This window comes from Amia ocellicauda, chromosome 2 (genome assembly GCF_036373705.1).
Source record: "Amia ocellicauda isolate fAmiCal2 chromosome 2, fAmiCal2.hap1, whole genome shotgun sequence".
In the NCBI taxonomy this organism is placed as follows: domain Eukaryota; kingdom Metazoa; phylum Chordata; class Actinopteri; order Amiiformes; family Amiidae; genus Amia; species Amia ocellicauda.
In genome coordinates, this window is record NC_089851.1 from 11,703,514 (window position 1) to 11,730,175 (window position 26,662).

A 26,662-nucleotide genomic window follows, 5' to 3' on the forward strand; every position below is an offset into this window, starting at 1 on the left:
TCATATATATAAATATATAAAAAGGTATTCCATGATACTCTTGATTATGCAAGTCTGACCCTAGAGTGTTCTACCTTAATATTCTTCAGTCTGCAATCATAGAAAGTTACGTTACTATAATATTTTAGATTCAATTTCATAAAGTTATAATATGGTTCTACTGCTTAGAGATAATTATTCCATGAACACATGTTCTAATTGGTTTTTCCACTTTTTTGAGAAATGCATGACATTGTGGCCAAAAATGCTAATGACAGACAAATATGCATTTAGGAGGAGTGTAAAGTAACTCACGATTCTCCTTGAATAATGATAACGCCCCCTGCTGTTCAAGGTGACATACAATTGTATAGATTTTGTACTGCATTCTGGCTTACTGATGTGTCAACACTACAATCTCTCTTCATTAAATCTCCTTTGTTTTGAATGTATTCAGAATTCTTAATAAGAGAATGATATTTGCAGAAAATAAGGATTAATAAATGTATCCTTAAAAAAATATATATTTAGAAAGCTTCCAAGATCATCCTTTAAAATAACCTACATAGTATTATTTAACAATCTTTAACAAACAAAAACATGTTACTCCACAATATAACGGTAAGTAATGCATTTATTACATTAAAAATATTTAAAAGTGCTCTGTTACATGATATTTTTTCAAATTCTGTCCCCAATATCAGCCTTTCCCATCACACTCATTAAACTATGTACACCATGTATAAAACCTAAGATACCAATTTAATTTATACATTAGGCATCAAACAATAGGTACTTCCATTGATGCTACAAATATTACATATTTTCTGAAGATTTAAATAGAAAATTGGTACTGTATAACAGTACATACATTGTCAACCAAATTAAGGCAAAGCGGTCCCCTCCAATGAAACTGCCAAAGGTATGGGTCACACAACTTTGGTATTTTCTATGTAAAGGAAAACTGACTCCCATTTCACATGTTACATAAAAAAATAAAAAAAAAGTATCACTTTAAATACCAATAAACAACACCCAAAATTTAAAAAAATGAAAAACTTTTGTCTGTTAAGAACAGAAATACAAGTGTATATGCACTCATACAACAGTATTTTTAAACCATATTGTAAAAAGTAGTTATGTACATTAAAATTATTTCAAAAATAATAACATGGCAGACTCTGACCTCAAAAATAGGTCACACTCTGACCTTCAGAAATGGTGAGGCGACTGGCGCATGGCAGGGTGGGCTGGACGTGCGTGTCTTATGAACACGCTATAGATTCCAGCTGTTGCTCAGCCTCAGCCGCCATGGCCGCCGCTTGCAGCTGTTCCGTCTCGCTCTGCATGGCACTGTTAGGAACCTGTTTACGTTCACTATGCATGTTATTCTCATGTCTTTTCAGATCAGAGGCTTTGGCAAAAGCCTTCGTACAGGAGCTACAAACAAAGGGCTTCTCCCCTCTATGACGTCTTTCGTGGTCTTTCAGGTGAGACTTATGTTTGAAGGCTTTATCACACATCTGGCACCCAAAGGGACGCTCATTGCTGTGGACTCGTTCATGTTTCTTCAGATCAGGAGCCCGGATGAAAGATTTTCCACACACATCACAGCGGTAAGGCTTGTAGCCCGTGTGGATTTTTAGATGTTCTTTCAAATGAGCGTGAGTAGTGAAGGCTTTGGTGCACATCTCACAAATAAAAGGCCGTTCTGCAGAATGCAGCTTTTCATGTTTTCTCAGCCGGTTTTCATCAATGAAAGTCTTGCCACATACCTGGCAGGCAAGCTGATCTCTGTGTCCATATAACAGATACTCAAATTTCATGTCGCTAGCGGACGATGGCCAGCCTGGTGCTTGCTCATCTTTTACCTCATTTATGCTGTCAGCAAACGTAAGAGTCTGGGGAGTTTGAGAGCCCATCTCTTTGGGCTCATTTTCCATGGCTTCCACCTCTTGATCATAACAGCTCACTTTGTGAACGTCCTCGTTGCCAAGTTCCTTAAGAATTGCTTCTTGCACCCTCAAAGTGCTATTCGGTGACTTTTCAATCTCTTGATTTGGCTGAGATTCTTCCACAACATCATCAGAAGGGCTCTCATCATGGTCTCCAAGCACTTCAACATCATCGTCTTGGTTTTCTTGGGCCTCTGCATTTGGCATGGCGATCTTGACTATGTCATAGGGAAACTTGGCTTTTCTGTGGTCACTCTTTTCCTCAGGAGGAGACAAGTCACGTTTCTGTGAGCATAGCTTATCCAGAAACCTAATGCCGAGGATTTGACCAGAGGACATCATCAGATTTACATCTTCTTTCTTCACTGAAATTTTAGCTGTGTACATATAATTGAGTACCTCCTCAAATATATCTGAGCGTAAAAAATCAATCTCTATCACAGAAGAGTTGTCAACTTCATGCTTTTTAAAAAGCTTTTTGAAATAATTGCTGCAAGCTGCAAGAACACAGCGATGTGCCCTAAATTTAACATCTTCCACAACTACTGCAATGTCACAGTATTCTCCTTCCAATCTCTGCTCATTTAATATCTTCAAGAAAATGGTTTTGTGTTCGTCGTCAACGTATTTCACAGTTTCTGACATGGCTTCAAATTTCCCTGCAAATTAAAAGAAACAATTACTTCAAGCATTAATACAACACAGCATAATTATGTAATTTATAGCTGTAATACCAATGTATACCTAAATTTGGGGCATTCTAGTTTAAACCATGCATGAAAGCAAAGCTTTGAAAAAGCTTGTTTCCAGGAACTTCTTCAATCATAATCCTTAAAATAAAAAAATAACTAGATTATATGTAGTCTATTATATATTCATTCATATTCACACACATATAATTAGGCATATATATTTTAAGTGATTACACTCTATTTTCACTTAAATTGTAGCATGATAAATAATAAACAAATCCATACAGCAACAGATTAAATTGTGTTTAGTTATAATAGACATAACTAATAGAAATGTGTACATTTAGTGAGTTACAATAAAGTTAAATATCAAATGCAGTTCTTTATGAAGGTAATATGATAGGCAGAGTGAAGCACACAACAGGTTAGTTAGTTTGTCAAAATGACTATGTAAAACACTGAGGCAATGAAGTGAATGTCTGCGATATTTTCCTATGTACACAAATAGGATAATTAGGAATTAATATAGTTGCATTAATGAACATCATGCAATACCCTTCTGAATGTGACTGGGTGAAGCGATTGTTTTTCAATATGGAAATTACCAAAAGACTAAAGCAATATGATTTAAGTATGAAAGTGGACCAAGCTCTATGATGTGACCAAGATTGGACCAAATATGCACCTGGACCTTACTGGGATTGAATGCACAACAATATAGATAATAACGCACAGCTAAAGTTGAGACAGACTGGCGCACATGAGGGCAGGGCAGGGTATTTTGCCTTACAAATCTGCAGTGAATTTAAACATCATGAATGATTATTTTCCATACAGATTCATTTTGGGAGCCACGCTTTGTGTGGGTGTTTTTATTTCCACTCTAAGGGGGTCATAATCGCCTATCAAAATAACAGAACAAAAATAAATAAAAACACAATCGCAAACATGTTCTGGCAGCTGCAGATCTGGAGAATGGGCCACTGCACAGACGGGCAGCGCAGGGCGCCTGTATGCACGGAGGACTGCAGCTCCGCCGGGCGCCCCACTGCGCATGCCTGGAAGACTCCTGCCAGGACAGCACGCAGCGCCGGCGTTTCCCGCACTGGGTCGGCTGTATCCTCTGTATATCCTCACAAGTGCCACGCCGGGGTGCAACACAAGTCGAGGAGATTCGTTTAATCGTTTGAAAAAGCTGAATCCTGAAGAAACGACATCTGGAGAGGTCGGTCTGCGTTTCCAGCACAGCGGGACGAACAAGGCGGGTTTAAAGCGCCGCAGGGCCGCGTCCGTACGGGAGAGGCGGGTAAAGCGGACGGGCTCACGCCATTTCTCCACACGGGCTCCTGCAGTCTTAGTGTCCTGAGCTACAGTCGTTTTTAAGGCACTGCTCGTCTCTGGGTCGCTCCATCTTAAGTCAACCCTGGATGCAGCTGGAAACCCTCCCTGAATCCGTCCACTAGGAAAGAAAAGGCCTGACACGAGTCTTTAGCGCTAATGCAGAGCAGGACGGCGGTGTCTGTCTGTCTGTCTGTCTGTCTGTGTCTCTCCCGCCGCGGAGCCCCGCACGCTGCCCGAGCGCCATGAACTCTCCTCGCACGACAAAGCGTGAGCGCGCAGCATCCCGCTCTCACATTATGCGCACAGCGGCCCCCGCGCCCCGCAACACGAGCGATGCACAAGTGCTTACCTGGGCTCAATTTCTACGTCCTTTTTTTTGCGATAGTACGTGCTCGGCGGCACCGGAGCGCCACGGAAAGACACTTTGCGCGGTTTTGCCCTGAGGACGAGCACTGGCGGAAGGACGCGCTGCGCAGGCACGGAACTGCGGGCGGCTGACGAGCGCCGACGCGCACGCGCACTGGCGGGGGGGCGGGTGCGCGGAGAGGCGCTGACGCAAGCGCCGTAGAGGGAAGTGTAGAGAAACAGCCGCGGAGAGGGCAGCTCCCCGCAAACCCCGCACACCCCGCACACACCCCGCACACCCCCGCACTCCTGCGCACGGCCGGGCCCGCACACACACGCACAGAGGCGCGGGCCGGGGCGCGGGCCCGGGGCAGCGGGAGCGGGGCGCGAATGTGTCGGGTACGAGCGGGAGGCGGGAGCGCCCCTCAGCCCGGGTCATAGTGACAGCACACCTTCATCAATCAGTCATTTGTTTATATTGTATAGCGCCCTTCTCAGAGTAGCCACAGATTGATTAACAGACAGAAATAAACACAAACCATGAACAATTAACACACACTTTTATTCAGATACAACAAAAATAAAAAATGTGAGAGAAGTCAACTCCATATGAAAGTGTATTACAATATACTACAGTAGTCTTTTAAACAAGATAACCCGTCTGAAGGAAGTATGGGAAGCTTATTAATTTAAACCTGGAATGCAATCTATTACAAGTAATACTATATACCATCAAGAATCTAAAAAAATATTGTAAAGTTATATTTATTGATAAATAACTTGGGTACATTGAAGCGCTGAAAATAAGCATTATAATTAAGTTGTCATGCATAAATAGTTTGAAACTATGAAAAGTATAATTCAACTCATTTAGAATTTGTTTCTGTTTTGTATTAAAATTAATGCTGTGAAACTGTAAATACTGATAACATATAGTAACACAAAAACCGAAAAATAGATCGAGAAGACAAACAAACAAACAACAACACTCAGTTAAGTTGTATGCTAATTAAAGGGATGTGGCTATTAAAATAATAAACTTTCATTACAAAGATTAAACAATACAATAAAACAAAACAAACAACTGTAATAATGAAGAGTTACCACTAGATGTCAGGTAATTCACAAGAAACTGAAATCTATTAAAGCACTTATTTTCCAATTCAGCAGGTCCTTGCAATTCCGAGAAATGTGTTCTTGTAAAATGAAGCCAGGGGTTTATTGTATAATTTCCTTAAACGCGACTGGAATGCACCCCCAGTAAATTGTGGTCTCTTACAAGTCAATTGAAACTAATCATAGTTTTGAAGTCTCTTTGTAATGCAGTGCATGAGATGGATACAGACTGATTTAATATGACTTTTCTTTTACATGATGAAAATATATAACCATTACTCGGTTGAACTGTATAACGCAATAACTGCTGCATCGTTTTTCTCTGTTCTTGATATCTGAGTAAAAACTTTCAGTATAATTAGTATATCATTATTTTAGTATCCTCATTAATATGGTCTCATATTTTTTAATGTAGATTTTCACATTCTCAAGCTCTGTATTTCTTTATGGAAATAAGAAAATGCATATTACATTGATAGATTAGGCAATGCACTCAAATGAGCAGCTCCATGATCTGCATACATAATGTAGACCATATTTTTAATTTGGGGATTCTCTTTCAAAATGGTGCATTATCTGCTATCATAAATTGACTTATATTAGTCTTGTCCTACTCCCTCTTAATGAAATGAGAGATTCATAGTTTTACTGCAAGATTGCTCATTTGAAATAAATGTTTCAGTGAACGTCTTCTTTCCTTCTGTTGCACACACGTACAATTTTGCCAACACTGCATGCAAGTCTGCTGGGATCACAGAAAGAAAATGTTGGAAATTAGCCTGTGAATTCCACCCTGTGTTCAAAGCAGCCCTGCAGTTGCACAAGCCCAGATGAATCTCTAAACAGAGATCTGAAGCCTACGGTAATAACATGTCAGGCCAATGTGACCCCTCAGTTAACACACAATGGCTGTGGAATGGAATTGTCCTTCAAAACCTAAATGTATTTTTAAGAAGTGCATGTTCAAAGTGTTATTTCATTTTTATAGTAGAATGAGGTAAATTGTAATCTCTCACCTTTGATTAAGGAAGGTTAAACAACACTCGCAGCAATACCAGGGACTCGACTGTTTCAGCAGTGCAGTTCAGTGCACCATCTTTTCAACCTTTCCAAAGATCACAAAACCCTCGTGCTACACACACTGCATTAAGTGACATTTATATTTGACCCCACAGCATTTTGTATCTGTCCTTCGTTTAGCAGTGGAGTGACAGGGGCTGAAGACAGCAATGATATAGATTATGCTGGTAACATGAAAATCGTCAGTGGTTTATGTTATTCTGTGATGCATTTCAAACAGCCACATATTAATTTGTTTTCATATGGTGCTGGATTATGCCGAAGGTCATGTGAAATTCAGAGGACATTTTTGTTTATGTAAAGCTATATGAAGGCAATCTGCAAACGGCTACTGCTAATGCCTCCTAGTATGGGACATGGATCAGAGCTTTCCATCACAGATTTGCCAGCCATTCACTTACCCTGTAAGCATGCCATCAACACAGAGGTATGTCTCCAGGTCAATGTGGCTGAACGGCGCCAGTAGAATGAGTCAGTGTTGTGCAGGACAGTGATCAAAGCATGAGCTTATGCCATAGAAAGAGGTTACAGTCTCTTTAAGGGCACCATCACATTGTTACATTTGGACAGTTTACTGCCAGCCAGCATTGATATTATTTCACAGTGAGGGCTCATGCATATCAAAACAACATACATGCACACACCCCCATACATATATATTATACACATGTGTTTGTACATACACACATCATGGCTGTAAACAGATGTACATCATTTCTTGTAAACACATTCAGTTGCAACAGTAACAACACAGAGGATGGCAATTGCACTTAAATGATCCGCTGTAATGGAACACTTGGCCAGAACCGTTTCATTTCTGAAACCCTCCACTCTTCCCCTCTCGCTCACTGCTCCCCCAGGACTGTGCTGCTGTATCCAGACTCCATGGTAACCTGACGTCACTCTGTTAGCTGCTTCTTACAGTGTGCATCTATAAACACGGTTCCCCATGTCTGGAATTTAGCCACCTCTGAGAGAGATTCATTTTCCTTCTACAAATTGTATTAACCATTCCCTTATTTAACATGTCCTTTAATCATGGTTTGTCAATACAATTAATGCATTCCATCAATTTGTTCCAAAACCCAGGACTGATTGTACACATGGGTGACATTTTAAATAGATTAACGATACATAAAAGTCTCCACCTAAGCTGTGGACTGATTCTAAACACTATTGACATGTATGGGGATCGCCCCTGGCAGAGATCGCTCATTGTTTTCATTGATGCCTGGTCTTTATTTTTGAGACACAAGACTTCCATTATCACAGTTTTCGTCAACATACTTTGCACCACCTTAGATGTCTATATTCTTTATTCAGACTGTTCATTGATTCACAACGATATGGTCAGTGCACTTAGGAGAAAAAAACAATGACATCTCCAGTCCTAGTGAGGGAATCGCAGATGGTCGCATCAGAAGTAATAGAGGAAAACCAGTGGTGTTATCAGCATATTTTATTAAAAAGAAAAGACAAAAAAATCATTGAAATGCATTTACCACTTTTATTTCATTAATGCGGAAACATACATTCAACATGTATGGTATTGCAGCTGATGACGGGATGGGTAGAATATCCTTCATATGGACCCACAGAAACCACCGACACTAGTGTGGTTTCTGGTCGCATGAAGTCGCTGTTCTTTCTGTACAGTTTAAGGCTTGGCTGTGCACTACAAAGTGAATTTCGTGTGAGTTCTGGGACTCCACAGCTATTGTCTTTGACTGACGTGATGATAGACAGGATAGACATACAATCAACCTCAAGAAACACTCATGACTTTAGCTAAGTTACAGAGTCTGTTCTTCAAGCAGCATCGTCTCGTTCAGAGGTTTAGTTTTTTTTTCCTAATACAGAAATATTCTACGTATAGCCTTGTCATGTTATCGTGGAACTTAGTGGAAAAACAAAATTATACGATTCAAGTAAAAATAACTAACTCATTATCATTATCTAAGAATAGTATTTGTCTGCCTAAGAAGCACATGTATGTACCATAATAAGTCCTTTAAAATGTTAAGGTTCATTGTTGTTTAGCAGGCAATATCAGTAAAATCAGATAAAATCCAGTTACACAGTTCAAGGTGTTGGAGTAAACAGATATGAGCTCAGTAATGTCGTTGGCACATCTAATGCATGGTTAAATATTATGCACTTTACACATACAGCCTATAGCATTTGGGGTGATTGGTTTTCTTTTATAAATAAAATGTAGCTACTTTATCTTTTTTCTTTCATTACTTGGCAGTGAGTAAAAAGTTTTTTTGTTTTGTTTTGTTTTACATTTAATTCTACTGCCTTTTTTTTAACGTGCAGGTATAGTAGGAACCTGGATTTTTTTGTCTACATTTTTTTTTTTTTTAACAATGCAGCATTGCTTCAATTCCATGCAATATGCATTTTCCAATATGTAAATTGGATTGATTTTGAGTTTAAGCCAGTGTCCATAAAGTGACGATGAAAGGGTGATTAGTCTTACAGTGTGGTCCAATGCAGTGAGATATCCATGAATGAATATTGGCATATGAAGTCAAAGCCGACTCCATACAGGCATCCTTATATCCTAGTGATGTGGAAAAAAAACGTTTCCTCTGAAGTGGGGCCTTTACTCCTAAAAATAAAGAGAGAGGAGCAATTCAGTATCACAGAAACTACTCCTAACTTTAAATATGGACCTGCTGATGAAAGCTACGTCCGTCTGCTGTGTAACGTCTTTAGAGAAGGTGGCTTTTCAGACCATTACGTTTGTTTTGCGTAGAAGAAATGCCATTTTTCCTTTAAGGAAAAAAAAAAACTAATTATGCATGCATATATCCTCTGGGCTTCTAAACTATAGAAGATTGTATATGAAGTTCTTAAGATTCATTTCACAGGATACATTTCTTACACTGCAACCCTTCTGCTTTTCTGTGGACCTGGAGAGCTCATTATGTTTTGTGTTCATTAACCCTTGACATTACACCTCCACAAACTATATTTTCAAATGATTTAAAATGTTCCAGTTTGCAAATACAAATTGGGTCTAGTGAAGTCTGTTACGGAGGAATTGCACCTCCAGGATATAGTGTAGTTATGGAGATATTTAGTTAACTGAAACTCAGTGAGAGATCATCAGTCACGGATGTGCTCACAATTGTAACGGTGAACACAAACTACAGGTCCTTTAAATGGGTTTTGGACCAAAACACCACCGGTTCGTCCTCGAAAATGGAGGTTAAAAAGCTTCCTTTTGTATTTGGATCAGTCACTAAAAGACTGTCAACTTGAACACAGCTAACTGAACAGTACATATTACATACTTATAAGCCCATAAAAAGAAACATGCAAATAAAACAATAAAACAAATGTTAAGAAAACAAGCAGCCGTCTGACAAGCACAGTACTGGTCTGTGTTGTGGAGCATGCCTGTGACAGAGCTGGATTAATCTCATGTTAAAAAGCATCTTGTCAAGCCAACACAAAGCACCGTCTACAAAGCAGGAGGCAACCGATACTTTCCATATCATTTTCAGCAAAATGTTTGGATTGTTATCTCTTCATTAGGCATCATGCAGTTGGAAACCAGAAATAAAAAATAAAAAATGCTTTTCATTTAAAAACAGAAGGTGTTTTTAAATCAGTTGGGTTAACGTGTACAGGTCAACGTTAAAACAGCATGTCAAAACAAAAACAAGCTGTAAAACAATGAGAACGAGAGAGATTCGATCAATTAAAGCAAGGATGATCGGCGGAGATGTAAAGGGCTGGCTTGGAGCATAAAGAAATTAAACAAAAGCATCTCCTAGACCACCTCCAACTGGCACACTCTTCAGCCTTATAGGAGCCTAATCATTGATTGTACAGGATCATGATTTTGGAGCGGCGCCAAACGGGGCTTGAGAAATTACAGCATGTGCCTTTTGTCAATTTCAAATTAAACAACTAACGGATCAGCCCCAGCTGTAGTTACTCAGAGAAGCTTTACTGAACAAAGGAAAATATTGACAATCTCGGTTATTCTCTTTTTTTTGTTAGTTGTTTTGCCAGTCAGAGGGCTGCGGTCGGAGGCGATGGATGGGAGGTGGCCCTGCCGCAAGCTGACCAGAGCTGCATCTGCATTCCTCTTACCTGCCGTCACTCTTCCCCCTCCTCGGGCGTGATCTCTGTCTCTTTATGAACCACTACTTTGGTCACTGACATGTCAGGGTGTTGCTCTTTGGCTTCTTTAATTGCCTGAGCCAGGGCCTAGCTCGAGGAAACCAGTGGTGGGAAAACAAAGAGGAGGTGGAACGTGCATGATCAGACGCAGGGTGGGAGATTCATGGTCATTTACATCATTTACAAATGAGAGTGTGATTAAAGACGATTACCATCTCAAAAGAAAAGAAAAATCACCACCTTGACAGCATGCACATTGTTCTCCACCTCTCGTCTCGCGCTTTTTAAAATGTGTATCTTTACGTGTTGTTGTTGAAAGCACATGTTTGTAAGAGAGTAAAAGACCGGCGCCAGCACTGCAGGGTTTACCTGATCATGGTCGATATCTGCATCGCCCGTGATGACTATCCTCTTCTCAATCCTCGTTTCCGAGATGCCTCCCTTCACAGTCTGGAGGTGAAAAGGGGAGTCGTGGTAAATGGGGAACCTCCTCTATGAAAACTCAGCATGCTCTTAGAAACTATTAAACACTGGTTGCCTCACTCTGCTCAAGATGTAGAAGGACTGTACTTCTTGTAAAACTAGTTTCATGCATCGTGCTGCTGTATATTCTAAAATAAATACTGGATTTCAGGGCGAGACCAAACCCAATGTGGAAGAGGTGCATTTTGCCTGTGCCCTGACTAGAGGTACCAGTACAGTATGGGCCGGTAGTGTTTATAATCAGGCACACATACAGTCATAACATAAAGGCAGACATGTATTTTAAAAAGCAGTTATTATATGAATAATTAAACCAAAGTTGGAATTGTATCGTCCAGCATGAAAACAAAGGCAAATAGGGCTCTTACAACAAAAGCAGATCTTGAAGCCTGGAAAACCATCCATTCCAAAAAGGGTCTCATTGCACAATCTGTTTTCTTTATTATGTTGGCAATACATTGGAGAAGGATCATGCCATCTTTCAGTGTGCAGAGCAACTGTATTTCTAGCTGAGATGTGCATTACTTGTGGATGGATGTTAAAAGCACTGGGAGACTCAAAGCTGAGTGAGTCCCAGGCTGATATTATCATTATTATTATTTATTTCTTGGCAGACGCCCTTATCCACGGTGACTCACAGATTAAACATAAATAAAACCTCTTCCAAATAAATGCATATTGATAAAACCTCAGCATTAGTGATGCCCTTCTCTTTGTAACCTCTCTAGTGGTGTAGATCCGACTAGTAGATGCTCTACACAGTGAGAGGTTGCAACATACAAATCTGTGTTGTGATTATAAGTAGTCTTTAGTGTATCACTGAAATCTTAGGATCATTTTTTAAAGAGGTCATTGGCTTGTGTAAAAAAACAAATACCTCTGCGACTTTAGAAAACAATACAATCTTATTCTGACAACTTCCTTCTGAAACATAAGAATCTTCTAACTAGACTCTTGCCTCACCTTTGTGATATGTGTCGTAGTGGTAGTACTTGTGGTTTCTGACGTTATGGTCTGCGCACTCATTAACACCCCCGGATCAGCGTCAACACCACTATCCCCCTGGACAGACCAAGACAACAGATCATAAGCAGGCAATTCTCAGTCCAAACCTTGCATTAAATAATCAACCAGCTTCCACTTGTACTAGATTTAAGCTCTTTTATGTCCCCCGCCCCCCCCCAGACTAGTGTCTACAACGAACTCTCCAATGGTAATTTCTTCCCGCTATACATCACACCTTCTGTCTTACCTAATTGGGTTCTTACAAATGATGCATCTCCAGGGAGTATTGTTAATGCAAAAGAGTATGATTTCAGGGCGTATTTTAATATGATTCATAGGTAGGCAATTCATTAGATAACTTGAGAGCACGGAAATTAGAAATGTGGCTGATTGAATGGATTGTATACACCCGGAGAAGAGCAATATGAGAATCCAGTTGATAAATGGCTCTCTGTGCATGCGATACCCACCTGCGATGACTCGTACGTAATTGTCTTTGTCTCGGTGTGAATTACTGGCACTTCCTTGGTGGCAATTTCTTCTCTCTCCTCCTGTGTGACAGTGCTGAAGCTCAACGGCTCGGTTTTCACGACTGGTGGCTGTTAGAGAAAACAATAACGACATTAATTTAGAATGCAAATCATTCCAGTAATACAGATTTGAACACAACCTGCAGCCCTTAACCACACAGCACTTTGATCTCTGCAGTCAGACTGCATCAACAGCCTCCACAGACTTTCCAACCTGCTCATTTGCAATGCACGTTCTGTCAAAAGCTGCACTGCACACAATACAGGGAGTCGCATTTGCAGCAGCACAGCAGCACTCAGCAGGCATTATGGGAAAAATACAAAAGGTAGAGGGAAAAGAAAGGAAGGATACAGAAACTTAATATCTGGACTGATGTGTATGGGATTCTCTGAAATGGACAGTGTAGTTTAACATAAACCTCTAAGATGCTTTCAACATCCCAAAAGCAAGCAGCATGTTTTAGGTAACCGTGGCAGTAAGAGTTTTAGGTGAAGCAGATAATGGATAGTACATACTGCAATAAACTCACTAAATGAATACCAAATAGTTTGAATATGAAATAAAATAGGCATTACAGATATTAATTATCAAGTTTTTACTTTTTATATTGATATGTACTGATGGAATTAACTACGTATGTTGTATTATCTTTTCTATGACCTCCACAAATGTCTTGGCAATATTACTGATGTATCTCTGTAAATATAAAGAATGAATTGCTAAATATGGTGCATAGATGCTACCAAATACCATCTCATATGTAAATTGCTACCGTAGAGAAAAACAAAATAAATTACACTCTGCATACTTGTAGCATATTTTAAATGCAAATCTGATTTAAATCAAATTGTACTTAAGAGAATGATCTGATTAACAGATTACTCAATGCATCCATTCTTGTGGGGTTCTGTATTAAAGGCTGCAGATTCTCAAGCACCAAACAATGATTAACCTTAAATAAACACACACATTAACTAACACCACCAGCAAGATGAGCACAAACATTTGTAACAAACACACACAAAAACGCTTCTTCAAATGTTACATCCCATCAACATGCTCCCACATCATAAAAAGCAAAGCGATATGCAGAAAAATGGAAGAGAACTGAATGATTATGGGAAACATACTTCAGAAGAAGAGGAAAATGACAAGATGAAAAGGTGCTAAAAGGCAAAATTAAGTGAAACAGCTTAATCAGACATGGTATAAATTATTTCTTGTCTGCAATTGTTAAAAGCAGGATTTTGTCTCTCCTCTACTATGCAGTGCCCAAGATACATATTACTTAATTACACCCCCATTTCCCACGATTTTATATATAACTTGACTATGTAGATAATATAGAACAAAAACACTGGATGACTTAATGGCATGAGAGCTTATAAACGAATGCAGTTATTTAACCCCATATGACACCTTATGAATTGATTCATACAAATTAAAAACTGCTTTGACTTTCAACTTAAAGAGAACTCATACATGATATACAGACAAACAAATATAATGCTGGAAAGAAATATGGACACAAACTGCAGTTCAGCTTGTGACTTTCAAATCATGAAGAATTCGATCCTATCCTTTGGGGGGGGGGGGGCAGTCAGTAGTGAAAGATGTCAGGCCTTGCACATTTAAGGCCTCCTCAACCAACTGATTAACCTGCTCTATGTTCCCGAGATTCAAACCCCGACTTCAAAAGCTACCCCTATGCCACACTGTGGATTGTCGTGCCTGCTTTGCCCCCAAGCCCTCCTGACCAACATTAAGCAGCCCCTCTTTCGTTGTTCTGTAAAAGCGCTCACTGTATTGAAAAATAAATGCTGACAGTTTTTAATTTGTGGTTACAGTGGGGACTCATTTATTGGACTACCGTGGGTAGAAAGGGGTCTTTGTTACCTCAAAGTGAGGCTTATCATCGCTTGCGTCTGAAATGGGTTTCGCTGCATCGTGCTTCTGCTGCATTTGTTCCTGTGAAGAACCAGCAGCAGCAGCACTCCCAGTGTGGTCAGTTACAGCGGCTGGATCCATGCTAGCCTCCTCAGCCCCTGAAGACCCCTCTTCCCCTGTCTTGGGAGATGGGGGGGCAGAGACTTCCTGCACTGCGGCAGCGGCAGCGTTAACAGCACCACTTAAAGCATCTTTATCAGCAGCACCGTTTGCATGCATATTCACCACTAGCCCATCAGCCATCACCACGGTCTCCTGGACAACCTTGGACGCCGTATGCTCCTGCTGGTGTACCTCCGACTTCAGCACCTTCTCCACTGTGGTCGCTGATGACTGGAAGATAAAAATAGGGCAGATCCACTGGTCAGCTGTAGCAGTTATATAGGCCATTAGAGGCTACCAGAAACAGCACTTTAATGAGATCTTCATCAGGTTATAGGTCACTTGCAAAAGTGTAAGAGACACACAAATATGTACCCGAGAGGAATAAGCGGAAGATTGCAAAATACTCAATACAAGATTCTGCCGAGTATATGCCCGAGGCGCTCAAAGTTTGAAGCAAGCCGAAAGTACAGTATAATAAACATTTTTCCTTCCAAAGGCAACCCAGAGTGCAGTAGAGAATTACCTGCAGGACAATAGACCCAGATACAATTCGACTTTCAACAAATACATTATTTCATCTTAGACAAACTACAATTTCAGCAGTCCTCATATCCTCTGGAAGGTAATCTCACAAACAGGGAGCACAAACAGCTGAAGATTCACTACACTTAGCGTGAGGGAGGCAAGTCGAGTCAGGCAGAGGCCACAATATAATATCTTGAACATTTACAAGAAGGCACCTTAAAGGTAGAGCACAGCCACACACTTAGGAATCAGGAAGTGCAGATACAATCATTATTTAACTATTGTTCAATTATTTTTTGGTCTGTAGCAACAACCTTCACTTAGAAACTGCAGTGTTAAGGAAATAATATACAAGACCAAGAAATGCACTTATATCTACGTTGGCCTATTTTGTAATGTTAGCTGATCTATAGGTTTTGAAAAATCATTAGACAAGACTCCTGCTGTCATTCAGGGCAAATAAAAGCAGAATGTAACCTCCATGGGAAGTGTAATATTTCCCTGCTCAAATTATTTTAGATGGCTGGTACAGACAGGAGATGTAGGGCCTCGACTCGGCAGAATCTGACTGGTTTACAAATTTGGTAGCTAAATGAATAAGTACAGCTTTTCCATTTCACTTGATAAAGATCACGTTAAAAGATTTAAGATGAAAATGTATTTGTGCTTAATATGTACAAGTGGCAATGTCATCTTGTTTAATATGCAGAAATATACTGACCACAAAGAATGGGTTTTGAATGAATTTAAGTAAGATTTGTCAAACTTATAACAGTAAATAACTATTCAGGTATTGACCAAGCAAAAGAATACAATATTCAGCACAGACTACATACATTATAAGTGCAGTTTGGCAATACATTTATGGTTTTGATTTAAGGTTTCAGTGTTATTTAAAAAGCATTACAAAAAAAAAACTGACCACCAAAAACAAGCATATTTATGAAACGATTAATCATATTTCAGGTCGAAATGCTACGGTTCTTAAAAACCTGTGTGGGGGAGGGTACCAGACATATTTTGCAGTACATGAAGGATACACAGTACAATTCCAGACTACCAGACTTTGTGATACCAGAGTGCTTAATACAGAACAAAAAAAGGCCACCTGAGCCCAACTATGGGAAGCAGAGGTAGCCCATCCCATATTGCCGATTTGATCTCGAGCAGACTCAATTAAAGTGGAGAGGTCTTTACGATCCAAGGACATTTCCTCAGAGGTCTGTCTAGTCTAAGTAAACAAAGAAATGTACAGTCAACATATAAGAGAATGAAGACACACAGTTGCAGGACAGACAGTTCAGAATCAGAAAAATAAGTCAGGGTTAGGTAAAAAAATCTTTTGGGCCTTATTCATAAAAGGTAGTTTACATCAGCAACTTAGGACACACGTATATACACTTTTTAAAAATATGCATATACACGCACACATACATATATGTTTTACAGTTGAGCCTTAATTCACTAGCATAACATAGGCCCCCTAAGAGGTGGCTGGTCAGCGGCTAGTGAAGGAATGCTGTCTCTTGTTTAGCTAATATTTTTGGTTCATATTAAGACGCCTCAAAAATGTGTAAAACCTGGTATAGGCAGCACCGCTGACATTTCGGAAATAAAGAACATTCTGTCAAACTCCACCGCTGAGAGGTAGGTTGTGTGTAGTGATCCTACGAAATGTTCAGGCTGCACAACACCTTTTTGTATTTAAACTAAACTAGAGGACCAACTTACTATCAAGGCATACATAGAAAACTGAACACTATAATTAATTGTTAAAGAACCCCCCGACCCGCCACAAAATAAATACATTCCTTGAAACAACTTCAGTTGAATTAAGCTACAATAAAGTAGCAGTCTATTTTCATAACCCCTTGTTCCTAAAGATTTACACATTCACAGAAGAGCAGCAATATTTCTCTTTCAGAGCCAATAAATTTGAAGAAACAGAAAAACACTAACTCTTATGAATATGGCCCAGAGAAAGAACAGCAAGGTAAAGCAGCAGAGAAATTAGGAAGCACAAGGTAGAAAAAAAGTCAAACTGCAGACCAGTGAAGCAGTGCCATTTTGTCGGGGAGTGTCACTTCTGGAAAGCAAACAAACTGAAGTTTTTGTATGAACACAAGCCTGTGCGTTGAAGGATGTTTGCATTTGCACGCCTCCTAGAGATCAAAATGAAGGGAGAACTGCTTGTGCCTCGGAAGATTATGTTCAGCTTCAAAGCGGCCAATGACACCAAATACTAAGGCGAATGATTTGTGTCATAATACGGAAGCAAAGCTGCTGAAGGGTTTCTCAAGCAATTATGGCTTTTCGTCAAATGCAAAAGTGTTGGCCTGGAGAATCATGCTGCAAATTGTAAAATGAGGGAGGCTGGGGGGAGCGGGCGGGGGTAAGGTGGGCAATAGGGCACATCATATCAGCAGTAAAACCAGCAGTTACCACCACTCTCGAGGCAGACGAAGAATCGGTTACATAGTGAGCAGTAGCAACAGAAAAGTGCTGGTCTGGAGCTTTCCATCGGCCCAGGGACTTGTCAGTCTGTATGACATCATCCATCTGCAGAACCCGCTCTTCGGTCTGTCGAACTCCTCCCCTCTCATCACTCAGCCCCATAAACACTCCTTTCCTCCGGTTCGCTTTAAAGGTATCAGAGGCCAAGGGAGTCTCGGCTTCTTTGATCGTGATTAAGGTTCCCATATCTCCCGCCGAAAGCTTATCAGCTGAAGGCTCCAGAATCTCGTACTCGGCCGACACGGGAATTATCTTAACAGCGGGGGAGGACTGATCCACCTTTCTCTTCAGGTCCTGCGAGGTGAACTGCACAGACTTGTCGCCGTCTTTGATCCGAGTCGTCATCGTCACGATTTTACCTGACATGGTGTCATAAGACTTTCCCAGAGTGTACGTCTTCTGTTTCATCTCTTCTTCCTTTAACCTCATTTCACTCCGGTAGTCTTCAAGGGTTCTGAACTCGCTGCCGCTCTTTGCACCGTCAGACATTGTACTAGTCACTGCCATTACTTTGTACGTGACAAGGTTTTTCTGGTCACCTGCAGCTACTTTAGGAGGCATTTTTTCTACAATAACCCACTCATCAGAATCCTACATTCGGGATAATAAAAACTGCATTAGCCAATTACTTTAAATCGGAACATGTGTAAATGCAGGCAAAACACCTAAAAGGGAAATTCCATGGAAACCATATAGCATCAAATCACATCAAATCAAACCAAATTAACCTGCTGATCATTAAGATCAATACAACATACAAGAAAACCGTTTAAGCTAAAAACAACAGTAAAGAAAAGTGATCAATTCGAATAATAAACCGATAAGAAAACAAACATGAAATTATACAAAATAAAGTTGAAGGACAGCATGAATTACATATTTCAATACTTCCATCTTTGAGCTTTATATCTTTGGTTTAGTAAGGAAAGGAAAAGCAACCTCATGGGAAGAAGGAATAGTTTTCAGCGTCTTAATGTGACGAGAAGCGGTGAAAGTGCCTGAAGCAAAGCCCTCCTGTACAGTCTTGTCCTCAGGCTAGTGTGAAAACAGCAGGGTCAGTAAGAGTGAGACTCCAGCACTTCTGGCCATTTGTCCCTTCATGTGCATATGTCCTAACTGGTCAACGGATGCTGTTCTTTCTAGACTAGATTAGTAACGTGGTTTATTTCTTAAATATGATTATGGAAGCAGTGACATCATTGAGGCTGCTTGGATCCTCCCACCTGACAGGCTATTCATTACACAGAAATAAAAGGTAAAAAGCCCTTCAACTAATCCCATTTTTTCAAAGCAATACATGGATAACACACTTGTTTAATTAAATTACTCCCATTTGTAACAAATAAAATCTGTGAGGCTTTAAAATAACAAACCTTCAGGACGACTCCTCTAGCCAAAGTCCTATTGAGAGGCACACTAACAACATCTGTAATAACCCTCTCTCTTATCTCTGCTTCCTCCCCATGTCTAATTATAGTCCCTTGAGGTGCTCAATACAGCAGACTGTAATACTGCCTGTCTATTCTCTTCCTTGACGGTGCAAGCCCCTTAAACCACATAAAATTAACAGTTATGTTAAATCACAGAAATGTACGAAAGCAGCAACATCACAGATACGACCTTTAAAAACCTTGTCTTTGTGCCCTCCTGTCTGAAAATGCAGAGACATTACATGAGCTGTTAAAGTTGGGGTGATAATATAATGACAGAAGCCAAAGCTTCAAGAAACGGTAACTCTGTAACCTGATTGAGTACAGAACCAACTCTTACCTTGAATTCCATGAAACTCTGTTTAACGTCATGGAGTTCACCTGCCTTTGCATTTGCTTCTTCTTTGGTCTAAAGAAAAAAGGCCAGATTTGCTTAATTGACCATGCATTTTCAGACTTTTCCCTTTAGTGAAAATAAGTTGGTATTTAAATTTATAAGCACACACGTAATGGCACGAAAAATTTATTTCACACATTTAGCCTACATGCTGTATTTAACCCCGTGTGTGTGTGTGTGTGTGTAATTATATTTGATTATATTGTGTGTAAAACTACATATAGACCGATCAGCCATAACATTGTGACCACCTGCCTAATATTATGTAGGTCCCCCTGCCAAAACAGCCCTGACCCGTCATGGCATGGACTCCACTAGACCTCTGAATGTGTGCTGTGGTATCTGGCACCAAGACGTTAGCAGCAGATTCTTTAAGTCCTGTAAGTTGCGAGGTGGGGCCTCCATGGATCGGACTTGTTTGTCCAGCACATCCCACAGATGCTCGATTGGACTGAGATCTGGGGAATTTGGATGCCAAGTCAACACCTTGAACTCGTGATTCATCAGACCAGGCCACCTTCTTCCATTGCTCCGTGGTCCAGTTCTGATGCTCACGTGCCCATTGTAGGCGCTTTCGGCAGTGGACAGGGGTCAGCATGGGCACCCTGACTGGTCTGAAGCTACGCAGCCACATACGCATCAAACTGCGATGCACTGTGTGTTCTGACACCTTTCTATCAGGACCAGCATTCACTTTTTCAGCAATTTGAGCTACAGTAGATCGTCTGTTGGATCGGACCACACAGGCCAGCCTTCGCTCCCCACGTGCATCAATGAGCCTTGGCCGCCCATGACCCTGTCGCCTTCCTTGGACCACTTTTGATAGGTACTGACCACTGTAGATCGGGAACACCCCAAAGAGCTGCAGTTTTGGAGATGCTCTGACCCAGTCGTCTAGCCATCACAATTTGGCCCTTGTCAGATCCTTATGCATTTTTCCTGCTTCTAACACATCAACTTTGAGGACAAAATGTTCACTTGCTGCCTAATATATCCCACCCACTGACAGGTGTCATGATAACGAGATTATCAGTGTTATTCACTTCACCAGTCAGTGGTCATAATGTTATGGCTGATTGGTGTATTATTGCGTTCATTGTTATTGTTATTATTATTATTATTATTATTATTAATCTTTAAGAAATAGCTTTTAGAATTGCACTATGAAACAAACTAATAGGGAAGCTTACTTCCTCAGGCACAAGGGGTTCAATCATAGGAGCATCTTCCAGCCGTGGTGAGCGCACCGGGGATGTTGACAGCCTCTTCTCCCACTCAGTCAAGCCAGCACTGTCTGAGGTTGTTTCCAAAAAGGTGCGTTTCAATTCACTGATGTTAGTTTGGTGTTTCACAAGCTCCTCTGGGGTCTTAACTGTTTCCTGAGAAATAAGGGGAATATAAACATCGTGAGGGGACAAAACCCATCTCTTTCTTGAATTCTTCAAATACATTCTCTATTTTAAAACTAATGCCAAGCTTCCACAATAAAAGCCACAAACCAAATCCTAATCAAACATACATAGGTGTATCTGTGCATTAAATGTTAAGCTATTGACCATGTATGTTTTCACTGCACTTGAATACATTCAGAAACAAATTGCATGACATAAATAGCTTTTGCTCTCCTTAAGAGTGCAAAAGAACAATGCTTCCATCGATCGTTTTGACGTCTTCAGATATACAGAAGCTCTGCATTAGCAAACCATTCCTGAAAACCACACAAAAAGCCTAATTACAAACCACTACAACTTGCCAGCATTGACAAAAACTAAGCTTTCAAGTAACAACTAAGCATCATAAACCAAACCATATTAAAGGCAATGTGTTGGAAAATCAATTCAGTGACATTAAGTGCGTTCACACGGACACAGTGACAAGGGCATATTCTCAGGTTGGTTAGTAAGACTAATATTCAGCATAAGCCAGACTTGCTAGAAGCATGTGCCCTTCAAGCACTCTACAGTTTGAATTCTAGGACAACCTGCATGCACTTTCATCTCATCCAATACCAACCTCCAACATCAGATTACTATGCTTGACAAATACATTTTCCCCTTTTATTCGTCTTATGAAACTATTCTGGGGAGAAGAAAAACAATATGGTAATTTGAAAATGTCTAGAGACCCTTGAACATTTATCAGAGACATGGAGAGAAGGTTCATACAAATCCCCCTCTCTCATCTGACTCTCAGGTTGACAATGAACCTCTTAGTCTGGAAGATGAGACCTCACCATAAGAAAGCCTGATGGAGAAAAACAGCGACTTTAGTGATTGCACCATTGATCCACAGACTACCCTCCCCATTGCGGACAGAACCAGGTTAATTTAGTAAGCAGTACCTTCAATGCAGCATTCGTCAACATTAACCTCTAAACGTTCCCCGTCCCAATCCACCAACAAACGAGGAACTTTAAGGGAAAGCATTACAGGGTAATCATTTCATATCAATGACCCCTCACAATACTTTCCTATTTTTCTGTCATTATGTATTTCAAGACTTGTACATTTGATCTTGCAAAAATACGATGAAGTGCACTCATCTTCTGTAAAAAGGGACCCAGAAAGAAAAGCACTGCAAATCAGGAACACGTTACTTAATGACTGTTCTAGCCTTTTGACACAGAACTGCATCCATACAGCTCTAGATACCAATGGGAACGATCAATGGCCAGTCTGTACTCATGTTCTTCATAATTACATTTAACCTCCAGTACCTGTGGCTTTATTTCAGATTCATCCTCTTGGTCCGACTGTCAGCAGGAAAGAGGATTGAGAAAAGAAAAAGCTTTAGTAAAGCACAATCAATGGGAATCAGTAGAAATACTTACTACTCCTAGAAGAAACCAACTCCCGCTGGAAGTTGATATTAACACAATGAACGCATCAGCGGACGCCATGACAATAATACCAAGGCACTAATCCTGAGGCTGTCAGTGCTAAATTCTAGAGTATGCTCGAGGCCCACGTTTATAGTTTAACTCAAGTACCAATGTGGCAAGATTTTCAGTGCTGCAGAATGCCCATTACTGCGATGCTTTTCAAATCTGTCTGCTATGTCAGGGCCTGGCTCTGGTTTCAGACACTCACAGTGAACACAACTTGGCATTTCCGATTTGCTTTTGTGCCAGTCCATGTGCCACATAATTAAAACTGAAGAATACTCAACTTACTTCAGGCACATTTCAAATCACGCCATTTAGTTTCTATACCAGCAGTATATGGTTTCCAAGATGATGTTAATCTACAAATTAAACTTTGCGGAAATGTTCTTGCCGGGTAAAACATATTACAATTTTAGTCACAGTGATTAGCCACAGACAGGAAAAGCAAGAGATACGACTGAATCGCAAAGCCTCGAGAGATAATTTACTTGTAGAACTGTAACCATTCTAACCTTGCTTTTATTTTGTTAGAAAATCCATATTAGATAGATAGGTAGATAGATTATATATTCCTTTAGATCCTAACATTGCAGAAGCATTGACCCAGGTGAAAGATGTAAGACAAACAAATCATACTTGACTGCCATCCTTTTTTCATATATAACATTCAGGAAAATGAGAGGAGTTTTCAAAGAACTGAATTAATAAAACTTAAGACAATCCCCAGGATGCAATGTTAACAAAGGAAAATAAACAGAATCTTTAAGATACTATGTTCAGCCTTTGTGACAGATGTAGAGACAGACAATGGCTAAATGATGGACTGTGACAGTTAAGAGCATTTCAAAGAGAGATGGATAAAAAGTTGTAAAAAAAAAAAGAGGAAAAACAAACAAACGGTAACTGTCATACCAAAATAATAATTACGTTTTCCTCCCCAAACAGTACCTTGATCTGGATTCATTAATTGCCTTGGAAATGAAAGTGACTGTAATGTTTATTTTAGTGTATGCTTATCATTCCATGAATAAACAGCTACTTAATTATACATGACGACTCATTGTAGTATAAAAATATGACTTGTTGAAAACATCTGATCCAGTCTCTCAATCTATACTGTGTAGAAAATGTTTTCTCTGCAAATACCTTCAGAGCACAAACTGAATGATTCTTGTTATTTATTTTGTCTAGCTTTTTCAGAATTCAGCACAGTGCTCAGTGAAGTGTGATCCCTTAAACGACACACAGAACAGCTGCAGCAGGTGATTAGTATTTCCTTCAACTCAAGAACCTAGATTACTAGATTTATATTAAGCTTTACATTTAATTACTTGTTTGTTGTGAAATGTTCACGTTTGATTTGATTTCTAGATACGTTTAAAAACAATTATGTTAAAAATTAAATGCACATATAAAAACAATTAAATGAAAAATGATACTCTCTGAACTATGTTAATTTCTTGCTGCTCAAAACAGCTAAAAGCTTCTCGCCGTACAAACCTCTGTGGCAGTTGTTTCACCATCAGCGGCCGTGTCCGTTTGCTCGCTGTCAGTCTATTTTGTTACACAAGTACCCAGGTTCCAAACGGAAAGCAGGAATAGAGAAAAAACGATCTTGTCAGTTGCTCCGATATTTGAATTTGCGGATTATATTTATTCATGTACATTTATGGGACTGCGTTTATGCATTAGGTTTCAACAGAAAGTGCTCTCAAGCAGTAACACACACAAAGCAAAACAACAACAAAAACAAGCAAGCTTAAATTTTACAACTGGAACAGACTCAGAGGAAGTTTAAACCTCACGGCACACACGCGTTTTGAAGTCACACACACAAATCACGTTGATCTGAAAAGTTCAGTCTAAAAGCCAAACCAAAAACAATTTATTTTCTGGACTTTATTTGGAAAGCCAGGTGTCCAAGTCTTTTTTGTTTTATCCCATGTCCAATTCATAAGCAATTGATCAAATTTGGTGTCTTGGAAGAAAGCCCCAATTAGAGTGGTCCAACCCCAGTTTTAACCTTACTGAAGTTAAACTGCAAAATACAATTGCTGCTCAACCGTTTTTACAATCATTACAGGAAGTTGAAAACCTCATGCTACAATAACAGTCACCTGACTTTCAGGCCCTGTTCTTCCCCATTCATGTAGTAGCTATACGTGTAGCAGTCTTTCTGCATTTAAGTGTAATCAGATTCTGTACTGCTTTTTGTGACTACAGTATTCATCTATAAAATGTGTGTGCAGATTGCACATTGATCTCAGTTTGTTTTTGGCAAGGAAGATAACCTTATTGTCAGCTTAATTGGAACCAATCATAAGCATTTTAAATTTCTCAATTTCCCCAAATACAGCACTGTATGAAATGACAAGATAACTCATCCACTGACAATAGGATTTGAGATACTTGTACACTTTACTGAAAAGACCATCTGTGTCTTTTGAGAGCTCTAGCAGCAGTTGTCACAACCATCCGCTTTTGTGACAACTTGCCATATAGAATTCTTTGTTTCACTGTATTATAGTGCTATTGGCAAATCACAATGCAGAGAAACTCCTACATAAAATATGCAATTGTTTTTGAATTCCTTTTCATGCACTTCTGCTTTTCCTTTTAAACAGTCTAAGCCATTAAACCTCACACATCTAACATTAAGTTGAAGTGGGTTAGGCACAAAATAAGTCTTTCTATAGTTCATAGTGTTGGTCTGTCACCAAATATCTCTGGATATGAAAGTGTCAGATCATTATTTTATGTAAACAAAGGCTCATGCCAACATGATCAAAAAGCGGAATATCAGATCTAAATAATTAAAAATGCAAAACTGCATATATATTTAATTTTTAGATGAGTCTATGAAGCCATCCGCCAAAATATTACTTTGATTTATAACTAATCAAAAAAAAGAAATCTACAACTCTACTGGGGGATTGATTGAAAATATATATTACATTGCATGTATAAATATGTTATCAGCTTGAAAGCAGCTTTCAGTCCAGGTTAAAGATGTTACTGATAGAAGTGCAACTTTGCATTAAAAACATAAGCAAAAACTAAAAGTGTAATGTATTTTAAGATCTAATCAATTTGGATAATTTGGGGAAAGTCTATGAATAAGTTTAGTGAAACATTCTGTCACTATTCAGAAAATATAATTTAATTTAGACTGATCCAACATCATTTCTTACCCCTTAACACGCACTGACCTTCGTGCCTAACCCTTGACATGAACACAACTATTTATTAATGTATGGAAGAAAACTGGAGCAGTTTGATGCTACTTCTAAACTAACTCTCTAACGAGCAATAGGCAGAAATTAGGTTCTGAAAGTAGGACCACTATGGCAGCAATCTAACACAGATTAGAACTGAAGCACTGAACACGTAAAAAAAGTGGTGTGTTCTAGGCCGAGGTACACACCTCTTCCTCTGAACTGTCATTCAGGTCATTGTCAAGTGAGGTGCTCAAGGAGGCTGCCTTGGGCTCCAGGTAGCAGAGGCACAAAGCCAGGGGGAAGGAGAGGGTGAGAGCGTATGGAACAGAGAACGAGGCTGACAGCAGGAAGAAAAAGATGAACAGGAAGCAGGGGATCAGGGAAGGTGACTGAATGGGCAGGAAGTGCTGTATGCTTTCAGGGAGGAAGCTCATTTCTGAAAGGTCAGGGAAGGAAAGGTAGCCATCATCATCCAGGAAGGAAGGGAGATTAGGAAGATGCAAGGAGAATGAAAATAAGGTTCCAGCTTTTTGGTCCTTTGTCTGCTTGTAGCCAGACACGACCAAGGCCTGCTCATCTAAAAAGGCTGCTTTCCTTTCCAAATCTGACTGGCCGTATTTGATCAAGGCACCGTGTTTGATCGGGCTGCTAGAGGCCGCCCTTTTGCGGGCACTCTCCTTGCGTCTCCTGCGGACTCTCGTGGAGAGGACGGGGGAGGCGGGGAGCGATGACTCAGAACAGAATGGATCGGAGGCAAATAAAGAAGGCGACTGCTGAGGGGAGGGATACAGATGTCAGGGACCAAACGCACATACAAGTACAGTACAAGATCAAAGAAAGGACAAGAAAAAAAGCTATAATTAGTTAACCTTAAACATGAAAAAAGCATTTCAAATTATTATTCCCCATTACACAGCTGTCATAGAAGAGCAAAAGTGTGCATGTGTGTATGTATGTATGTATGATTACATATGA

General features: G+C 39.9%; 2 protein-coding genes across 24 annotated transcripts in view; both read right to left on the minus strand.

Annotated features, from left to right (window-relative positions):
• Positions 1–595: 595 nt before the first annotated feature.
• Positions 596–4,470, minus strand: zbtb14 (zinc finger and BTB domain containing 14). Of its 2 annotated transcripts, none has more exons than XM_066718653.1 (2): positions 4,317–4,470; positions 596–2,593 (listed from the first exon to the last, which is right to left on the minus strand). In XM_066718653.1, the coding sequence occupies exon 2, from the start codon at positions 2,577–2,579 to the stop codon at positions 1,245–1,247; it is 1,335 nt and encodes a 444-aa protein (XP_066574750.1). In that variant the 5' UTR covers positions 2,580–2,593; positions 4,317–4,470; the 3' UTR covers positions 596–1,244. The 2 variants fall into 2 exon arrangements, with proteins under 2 accessions (XP_066574750.1, XP_066574759.1); XM_066718662.1 differs by lacking the exon at positions 4,317–4,470 and adding an exon at positions 2,679–4,197.
• A 3,531-nt stretch (positions 4,471–8,001) lies between these two features.
• The window catches only part of epb41l3a (erythrocyte membrane protein band 4.1-like 3a), a 91,498-nt gene continuing 72,837 nt past the window's right edge, over positions 8,002–26,662 (minus strand). For 7 of the 22 annotated variants that reach the window (XM_066718501.1, XM_066718511.1, XM_066718528.1 and 4 more), the window contains 14 exons: positions 23,970–24,023; positions 22,302–22,337; positions 21,599–21,664; positions 20,776–20,964; positions 19,529–19,597; positions 18,698–18,793; positions 17,687–18,349; positions 16,353–16,475; positions 14,564–14,947; positions 12,607–12,735; positions 12,095–12,193; positions 11,018–11,098; positions 10,619–10,735; positions 8,002–9,122 (listed from right to left, as the gene is read on the minus strand). In XM_066718501.1, the coding sequence (XP_066574598.1) occupies positions 10,625–10,735; positions 11,018–11,098; positions 12,095–12,193; positions 12,607–12,735; positions 14,564–14,947; positions 16,353–16,475; positions 17,687–18,349; positions 18,698–18,793; positions 19,529–19,597; positions 20,776–20,964; positions 21,599–21,664; positions 22,302–22,337; positions 23,970–24,023 (2,100 nt within the window). In that variant the 3' untranslated portion in view covers positions 8,002–9,122; positions 10,619–10,624. The remainder of the gene's footprint in view (positions 9,123–10,618; positions 10,736–11,017; positions 11,099–12,094; positions 12,194–12,606; positions 12,736–14,563; positions 14,948–16,352; positions 16,476–17,686; positions 18,350–18,697; positions 18,794–19,528; positions 19,598–20,775; positions 20,965–21,598; positions 21,665–22,301; positions 22,338–23,969; positions 24,024–26,662) is intronic. The other 15 variants (XM_066718587.1, XM_066718539.1, XM_066718611.1 and 12 more) reach the window with 13 other exon arrangements.

Excerpts from the sequence above, each read along its gene's own strand:
- zbtb14 (XM_066718653.1), bottom strand. The coding sequence starts at position 2,579 with ATGTCAGAAACTGTGAAATACGTTGACGACGAACACAAAACCATTTTC.